At 37.7% G+C, this 9,395-nt stretch overlaps 1 protein-coding gene across 1 annotated transcript; it reads right to left on the bottom strand.

Annotated features, from left to right (window-relative positions):
• Nucleotides 1–3,287: 3,287 nt before the first annotated feature.
• Nucleotides 3,288–9,035, bottom strand: LOC133290509 (transcription factor ORG2-like). The gene is made up of 4 exons (XM_061488600.1): nucleotides 8,715–9,035; nucleotides 7,310–7,666; nucleotides 3,441–3,562; nucleotides 3,288–3,366 (listed from the first exon to the last, which is right to left on the bottom strand). The coding sequence occupies exons 1-4, from the start codon at nucleotides 8,976–8,978 to the stop codon at nucleotides 3,288–3,290; spliced, it is 822 nt and encodes a 273-aa protein (XP_061344584.1). The 5' UTR covers nucleotides 8,979–9,035.
• Nucleotides 9,036–9,395: the final 360 nt, after the last annotated feature.

Raw genomic sequence — 9,395 nt, 5'->3', positions numbered from 1 at the left:
ATAACTTCCATTAAGACTCAAGGGTCCAAATCTATCATATAAGATACGAAAATTGGACAACAAGACAGGATGTCTTTATTTCAACATGGATTTTCAAACCCCTGGTCCTCTTTCACCTAATTGACATCATATAGTCCTTCCAACACATGAATTCTGACCTTTCAAAGTACTCGTACATCAAGAGAAGCATGCAAATCATTTCATCATACAAATATCTCTATTAATTACAACATTACATCATGCCTTAATTACAATTCATCAAAGTCTCATTTACATTATAGTTCCTACAATTTAATATACATGCCAAGGGACTTAGCTACAAAAGGAACATGATCAAAGCAAGTAACCATGTATCAGATACCCATTACTACAATGATCATGCACTAAGTCCTCCAAAATACATCATGTGGCATCAAAATATACATATAGCAATTCTAAATGGCATGCAACTCAAAATGTCCAGCTATCAAGTACAATCTACTCATGCTTCTTGCCTCGATCAACCTCACCTCTATCAGTACCTGAAATGATGCCCCACAACACGGGGTGAGATATACGAATATATCACAGTAAATCAGAGGTCCTTGGAGATCACTCCACCCTAAGGTTCACTTTCGATGTACACATAATCATAACAGTTCAACACATTCCTATCCACAACCATCATATGGACTTCCAAGAGAGATCCACTAAGGGTTGTTTCTCTTAGGCTTTTACCACCTGGAGATCCACATAGGGTTGTTTTCAAGGGAAGTCCCTAACCTCAATCTAGGAACCTCCAAGAAAGATCCACATATGGTTGTTTCTCTTATGCTCTAACCACATGGAGATCTACATAGGGTTGTTTCCAAAGGAAGTTCCTACCAATCATCCTCATCATAATACTATCACTCATAACCTCAATCACAGTCCTCAACCATTACCTCATTCATTATTTCTACCTCTACAACCATTCCTCAACCATTCTTAAACAATCAAACATCAATTAATCAATCATAACATTTATCAATGCATAGATCAATGCATGGGCATAAAATTACTATCATAATTACATATCACATCTCATAAACCATTTCTCCTCAATGGAGTATGGTGGAACACTTAATGGGATCAACCCCAAGGTCCAAAGGTTTACCTTGCTCTTGAACTTTCCTCAATTGCTCACAACCACAAGGGTTGGTCACTCCACTTGGTCCTCTTGCCTCGATCCTAACAACACAAGGAATACAATCAAACAATGCTAACGATGCAAGGAAATCCATAGTTCCAAGCATAGATTTCTCCAAATATCAAAGCATATTAAAATAACACTCTAACTCATTTCTACCGTTTATTTAGCATTCCTAACAATATTTACAAAGACACCAAGCCTCCATCAAACTCAAACCCATAAAACCCCAAAAAACACTATTCATCAAAACCTTAATCATGCAAAACTCAAGGAATTTGTGTGAAAGAGAGTGGAAAACTAACCACCAAGGATCACACAACAAGGCAAGGTTGTTCCTCAAGCTTCCATGGAGGTAGAAACCAACAAATCCCTTACTTTCTCCTATGGGTCGGCTTTTTTGGAGGATGATATCCCACTCCACAAAGACTCCCACTCAAAACCAAGCTTGGATTATGAAAGAGGGGAAGGTTTGGAGTGGTTTAGGCTTTGGAATGGATGAATTTGGTTAAGGATAGCATAACCTAGGGTTTCCCCCTTCTTCCCTCTTCTCCCTCTCTTCTTCTCCTTCTCTTCCTTTCTTCCTTTCTTCCTTTCTGGTCCACGACGGGTTAGGGGAGGGATTTGGGTTCTTTTTTTCTTTTTTTGCTTGGTCACTTAACATATGTTAAGTGGCTTTAAGCGGGTATTAGCTCATCTATCTATTCAACTCCATTTACCACCAAACTTTACCCAAAGGTCTGGAATATTTTTCTAGAAATATGTCCACTTTTATTTTTATATTTTGGGTACTATTGCGTGCACCCATTTATACCCTTTAATTTTCACTGAGTACACTTGTTACCTCAAAAGTGACCCCAATTCACTTAATTAGGCCCTATACTTAATTTTACTCATTAATACATGCTTAATTACTTAATTTGAAGTAATTAATTAAATTATTTAAGTTAGGGATATTATAGAAGGTCTGAACTAGAGAAACTGCCTTCAAAGCTTCCTCTTGCATATGCTTCAGTCCGGCAAGGACGTCGGCATTGAGAGGAGAGCTATTGGTTATAACTGGTGGAGGCTTTATGGCGGCTTGAAGGCTCTTTGAAGCCCCTACCTTCCAAAGCTCCCCGAGCTCTAGGAACACTGCATTCCACATTAAGAGCCTAGAAGGAGGAAGGGGAAGAGACAGAATCGGCTGGTCATGGCAGTTGAACCAGGCCCAGTGAGGTCAAGGAGCTTGATATTTTGAGCTTCAACAGACGGAGAAGCCTCCGAAGACTTCCCCTTTAGAGAAGCTTTTCGCTTCTTAACATAAAGGCGGTAATCGTCGTCAGCCATGTAGCCTGCAAAGAAAAAGACAATGTCAGATATTGAACAAAGAAAAAAACAACATAATTAAGAAAGCCGAGGTATCATACAGAGTTCTCGACGAAGATCATTCTCAAATTTATCTACAATACGATTTAAGTCAATCAGGCCGTAGTCAAGAGCATAAGATCTTAAACACTTAAAAGCCAATAGCTCTTCATCGGAAAGAGAGGACTCGCAGGTTGTGTAATACTTTGCTCGCTTGATATAATGGTTCCGAGTCCAATAAAGCTCGAACTGAGCTGCAAACTTTTCGCCCCCGAAAGCCTCGACCGCGAACCAAGGCCGACATCCGGGATGGACTACCACTTTAAGGAAACAATCCTTGAAATTCTTAAAGGACTGAGAGTAGGGGATAAAAGTCCCACGATCAAGTGCAATGCTGATAGTAACCCAGCCTTTTCGCCCATTTTTCCTCCGTCCCAGTGCGGGCGGTATATACATTAAACATGAAAAAGAAAAGAGGAACTGTACATGGGAGGCTGAGTACGGTACACACTTGTTCAAACCCGCAGATAAAAGCTCACGACTTCGGATGAAGTTGGGTGAGCGCAACAAGAAGTCGGTGGAGCACGGCCACTTGGAAGTCGGAGAAAGGAAATCTCAACCCCAACTTCGTAATCAAGTCGCTATAGAGGAAGAAAAAAAGGGGTTCGCCGACGCTCGGACCTACGCACACTGGAACGTCACTAGGGGAAAGATCCACTCCCGACGTATTCCCTATTGGGAGACAGGATACCTCGGCAGGCGAAAGCCGAGATCACATATTAAGGATCTCCAACAATTCCCAATCAAAGCAATCGTCTACTCCTGAAGTTGAAGGCCCTGCCTTTGATGCCCTGGAACAGGAAGGGTAGGAACCAACATAAGAAGAAAATATAATAGGCTCAAACCTTTTTGGTTGAGGTTGAACCTGTCGAGATCTAAATCCGATATGGAAGAAGAGGAAGCACAGTCACTAAGAATAATAAGGGGAGATTGATCTAAGGATATAAGAGGAGCCCCCACAGAGGTAGAAACAAGAAAGTGGGAAAGCTAAAAGTCAGAGAAAGAAGAGGAGGAAGAACTATCACTAAGTTCTAGAGCGGGGATCCGATCTAAAATTTAGTTGGAGCTCGAACCAGTTTTAGGATCTTTGGTAACCGAGACTCTCGAGGTTAGAATAGAAGAACCTTCACCCCCCTCTTCAACGATGTTCAAGCCAGTAGAAGAACCAGCGGTGGAGCACGGTGCTAAGGTTGACTTGAAGGAAGTAGAGATTGAATCTGACGACCACCAACAGACCTAGCACATCCTCTCTGATGACCACCAATCGACTTAGCACGTCCTCATTCCCTAGTAGAAGACATCATTCTTCGCTTGCTACGCCCACCTCGGTGACTACGCAAAAGCAATTGCGTCGTCTCCTCCACAGTGTAATCCTCACCATAGAACTATAAACAGATCGACTTGGGAAGTTTTTTAACAAACTCCTACTCCTTCAAGTCCTTTCCCTTAGTAGCCTCACCCTTGTTTCCATCTCGGCCTATAGTAGAACCACACCCCGGCGCTGGAGTGGTCATTTCTAATGCGAAAGATGGGGAGATTAGGAGGAAAAGAACCTCAAAATTAAAGAGGGAACGAAAAAGAAAGCACTTGGAGGTATAAACAACACCCAGAAACAACCCCAAACTCAGAAATCAACCCAGTACTCAACTATCTTTCACAGTTAACATTCACAAAGCAAAAAAGGAAAAGAGCAAACAAGCAGAGAAATAAAAAGTGTACTTGTTTATGGGAGAAGAAAAAAGCAACCATAGAATCGTTCCGACGAAAATTGAGTAGAGGAATACACAAAATGAAGCTCCCAGAAGAAGAAAGTAGAAAATGAGAAATGAAAGCAACGAACATATATATACGAAGGTTCGCATGCAACAAGCGGGAAAACGAAAAGGAAACGGAGAGCTAAAAGGGCATGGATACAAATGTAATTGCATAGGCAAAACATTTCGTGCATTCCATATTGAACTAAAATAGCACAGAACAACTCACACTCCACGATGCAAGAACTTCCAGTTGCAAGGAGACACGTGAAAAAGCATAACCGCCAAAAGTCGCAAGAAGCCAAAAGGTCAAATCGGCTCCAATGCTAAACTCGGACAAAAGAAGTTTGTGAACCGAGATCAATAATGAAAGCAAAGAGAAAAGGCGTCTTCACTTAAGGTCGACTTGATATAGCTATTTGTTAGACAAAATAAAACTATATTGCGAACTCTGGAGCCTCCACATTGAAACCTATAACTCGAGCTTCGAGAAAGGAGGATTATAACATCTTAGAGAGACCGAGATCGAAGACAAGGCTATTCATCTCGGCAGTCCGAACTTCTGAGCTGCCGGGCTGGGGGGGCAACTGTTATGGAATATATCCATATCTTAACCGCATATCCCTTAAGGGATAAGGACATATCTACCTCAACAACAAGAGATGATAAAGATAAAGGGATAAGACCCTTATCCCTACAAGTTAGAGGTTGAATCTTACAGAAACTGAGAGATCTAAACAGACCAAGCCCAAGAGGTAACCCTATAAATAAAAGGCTAAAGACCTCAGGTACACACTTTTGACTTATTTACTATTACTGCCAATATTGTGCACATACCCACGTCTTGGCTATAAGCTTATTGCTTGTGCGCAGTGATTGGGATATTGGCTATAAGCCAACCAAGATATCTATCACTAAGATATTTCTGAGCGCATACTCCTAAGTGTGGCGTAATTTCTCACGATATGCCTTCGAGATGGTTGTGTGTTCAAAAGTTTTATCTTTTCTTGAGCAACTTTTATATTCCTCTTTGACTTTGTCGTTATTCAAATTCCAAATAAAACTCGAAAGTATTGTGATCATAAACCAACAAAAATAAAACTAAGAGGGAAACAAAAAAAAATAAGAAAAATATTTTCTTAAAAAAGGAAAAATTATTATGATTAAATAAATTAAAACAAGGAAACAAAATAAATTAAAAATAGAAACAAAAGTAAAATGAAAAATTACATCAACTAAAATAGTTCAAAATAGAAATCAATAGCCGAATCCAAGGCTCTAATAGCGACACTTATTGTTTGACACAAACTAATCCAAAACATTGACATGACCTTAAAATAAGTGCATTGACCAATTTAGCATAAGAATTAGAGGTTAAAGCAATAATCAACCACCTTGGATTTAATTATGTAAACCGAAATACTTCGAAAGGTAATGAATAATTGAAAATATTAAATAATAGATAAATTAAATTTAAAAAAGATTGTAAGCAATGAAAATAATAGGTTAGGTTTCGATTTCCCAAAATTTCTTTTGCCAATCCTGAATTCAGTTGTAATTCAATAATATTAATCTAGTTGCTAATCAAAATTTCCCAAGTCAACTAAGACCCAAACTCTTACGGTAACCCTTTGAATAAATCAGGCAATCATAAATCCTTTGGCCGACCCCTAATTAAATTCAAACATTAAGAACATAAAATTTATAAAGACTGCATAAATGTGACGCGAATGCCTCAGTCGTTATTCATCTTTATGAATTCCTATCCAATTCTAGATTGTATGTTCAGATCTCTTGTTTAGCAAATAATCTTGATATCAATCATTTGGTTCCCAAATCATAAAAGCATTGAGAATATGATAAAACACTCAACAGAGGAAAAATATATATTGAGTTGAAAAAAAAGTAATCCATAAGAAATTACTTTTGGGTTCTATCTACTTCTAAGTCAATTGAGTAAAAAGACATCAAAGAGAAGAGAAGAGAGATTAAAGAATAACTCCGTTATTGAAGAAGCATCATGACATTATTCCTCCCAAACACAAACACGCGCACACACACACACTCTAATCGAAATTATATGTTTTTCTAAGACCTAGGAATCCCTATTTGTATGCTTTCAAAAAGGTTGTGTGCTCGAGAAGTTGGACTTTTCAGTAGTCAACCACAACGCTTGTATGGTCGTTCCTATTTCTTTGTGAATCTTGTGGGCTATGGACCTCCTTCTTCATAATGCTATGGCGGACACCTTTTAGATGTTATATTTTAGCTCCGACATTCCAACGCTCCATTATCCTAGCGCTCCAATACTCCATTAATTTAGCGCTCCAGCGCTCTATGTCAATAGGGAAAACCGATATCTGAAAAAAATAAAAAATAAAAAATAAGAGAGAGAGAGGATAAATCACCCAAAAATCCTAAGAAAATAACAAAACAATATAGAACTCCTAACTGTGTCCTAAATAGACGAAAGCAAAGATAAACCTAGATTAGAGTATGAAATTCTCTATATAAGCTTTTGTAATTTATTTCTAAGAAGAAGCAAATAAATTTTTCAATCAAACTAACGTTAATTCTAATTATGAAGATCAAATAATCAAATTAAATGCTTTGTTTCTTTTATATTGACAATAGCTTAGTCAGAATCTATGAGTTTTTTCCACATGTAGATGCACCACGCACCGTTAGTTAGTTCTCAAACTTTTAACAGATACCCTCTCTCTCAATTGGCCCGAAGAGAAAAAACAACTAGCGAAAAGAAGCCATAAAATATTATGTCTATTTTTTTTTATGTTTAATTTACCTATTCTTTTTCCAACAACTGTTATATCACAATCTCATATGATTTTTGTCTTTTCTTTCTTTTTCTTCCAGAGATTGTGATCACACGTTGTTGGAGAAAAGTAGGTAAAGTAAATATGATAAAAATATAAATGATATCCTAATTCCACCAAAATTAAAAAAATATTACAAAGCATACCTGTAAATGCAAGTTATAGAAGACCCTCCCTCCAATGGTTTCAGAGGAAGAAGCACTTAGCAGACAAAATCCATTATTCTCTAAAAACAGCAAGATCTCAGATAGTGGGGTCCTGTAAACCTCATACGATGAAATCTGAATAGCAGCCTCATTAAAGTTGAGCCTAGTTGCAGAAACTACAAAAACAGAATTGAGTTGGGAAATCTTCCTTTGAGATTGTTTCTTCACTGCATCTCCTTGCTGGGAAATCCTCGATAGAAGCTCCTCTTTTTTCTTACTTAATCCTTCTACCTCGTGTTGTAACTCAGGTATGTATTTTACGACTAAGGAAATTGTGTTCGGAACGCTCAATTTTTTCTGCAACATTGACATGAAATGACATCTCTAATGATGATAATTTAGATTCTAATTGAGAAGTAAAGCTGCGGGGTACCACAGAAACTTGCACATGAACACAGGGTTAATGTTAAACAAGCTAGTACTAACGTGTTCTTGTTGGAAGTAGTTGTTTCATCCCGTTTGCATTACTGCTAAATAAGTGCTTATTTTATGCTTGAGTTAGAAAATTAACAAATAAATCAGGTTGCTTTTTATAATTTGTTCAAATCTGGCCGGATGGCCCTGCACTGCCGGCCCAAATAGCTGATAGGGCCACCTCACTTGACTATCTTATACATGTATCCTCTCACACTTCTTACGCACGCATGACCTTCTACACGTCAAAGGTCATGTAGCCTCACATCTAATGGAGCACATAGGATTGAAAATGATTATGACATCACACTTTGAGCACTGAGAGAGAATTTCCAACGCTCTATACAAAGGGATCTTAGCTCCCTCATTCTATCATCTTCTCCATTTGCTCACCATTGTTATTACTCAATAGAAATCTCTCCCCATGCCATAATTGTAGCCCAAGTTCATCCCTTTGTTCACTCTCAACTATCCTGAGCCCAATACGGTGACTCTACAGAGTTTTGGTCTGTACCACTGCCGTAATGAGAAACAGATTCATATCTTTATATTTTGATTCAATTGAAAATTTTATGAAAGTAATATCGACATTGAAAATTTAATATTTTTGTGAAAAATCGGTTTGAATATTAATCAATGAATGAGCCTAAATGCATAGGAGATTGAAACGGGTACATATGTTGTACCCCTTAAACAAGGAAACTAATATATATATATATTTATCTTGTTATTAGTATTCTTAAAATATTTTGATTAATAAACGTCCCAATTGACAATAATCTTTTATCATTTTAGCAATGGATAACATTCTTAATTTCGTGAAGTTGCTGCTTACAAAAGATTTTAGCTACGGATTTAAAGAAGGATTTTATTTGCATGGGAACAGTGTCCTTTTAGTTAAAAGAGGAAGGAAAGAGAGGACTTAAAGTACCGTTTGATGTGGCACCGGAAGAAGCGAACCAAGTGAAGCAATCGAGCGTTTGATCTTCTTGCGACGATCACGTTCACTGGCATTGTGGTTAAGCTTCTTTACTATGGTAGGGTCCGGGGATGGTGGAAACCTCTCAACCTCAACAAGTGGCTTCGGTGAAGAGAATTTATAGGGTAATGAGTTCTCTGAGGACACAGTAGTATTGTTATAAAAGTAGTTCTTCTGGTTATGGGTTAAGGGCTCATTCTCTCTAAGCATATTCATGATTGAGAAAAATGTTGTAGCAATGGAGAATAAAAGAATGATATGGATTTGTTAGAGGCAGTGAATGACTCAATAAAGAAGATCTTTACTTGCATATATAGGTATACGATGTCATACTTTATGTTAGCACCCATGTTTATTTATATGTATATTTTTTTCCTAGTATGCGTTTTTGTTGACTAGGCGCGTATGCAATGACGTTATTTTCTTTTTAATATTGATGACGTTATTATTTTTTTCTATATAATTATGCCATATATTCTCTTTGTGATGCTGCCAATTAAGATTAAGAAAAGATTAGGTATCTGCTGAAAAGACTCCATCAAATATCTTTACCAACGAAATACAATTACTGGATTGCAATTCCTGCAAATAAAGAACGGTCTAATAGAGGAAAAGAAACAAATTATGGCCTTC

Source organism: Gastrolobium bilobum, unplaced genomic scaffold (assembly GCF_033153095.1).
Source record: "Gastrolobium bilobum isolate Gb01-03AN ecotype WA unplaced genomic scaffold, APGP_CSIRO_Gbil_v1 utg20434, whole genome shotgun sequence".
Classification (NCBI taxonomy): domain Eukaryota; kingdom Viridiplantae; phylum Streptophyta; class Magnoliopsida; order Fabales; family Fabaceae; genus Gastrolobium; species Gastrolobium bilobum.
This window is presented reverse-complemented; position numbering and strand designations above follow the sequence as displayed.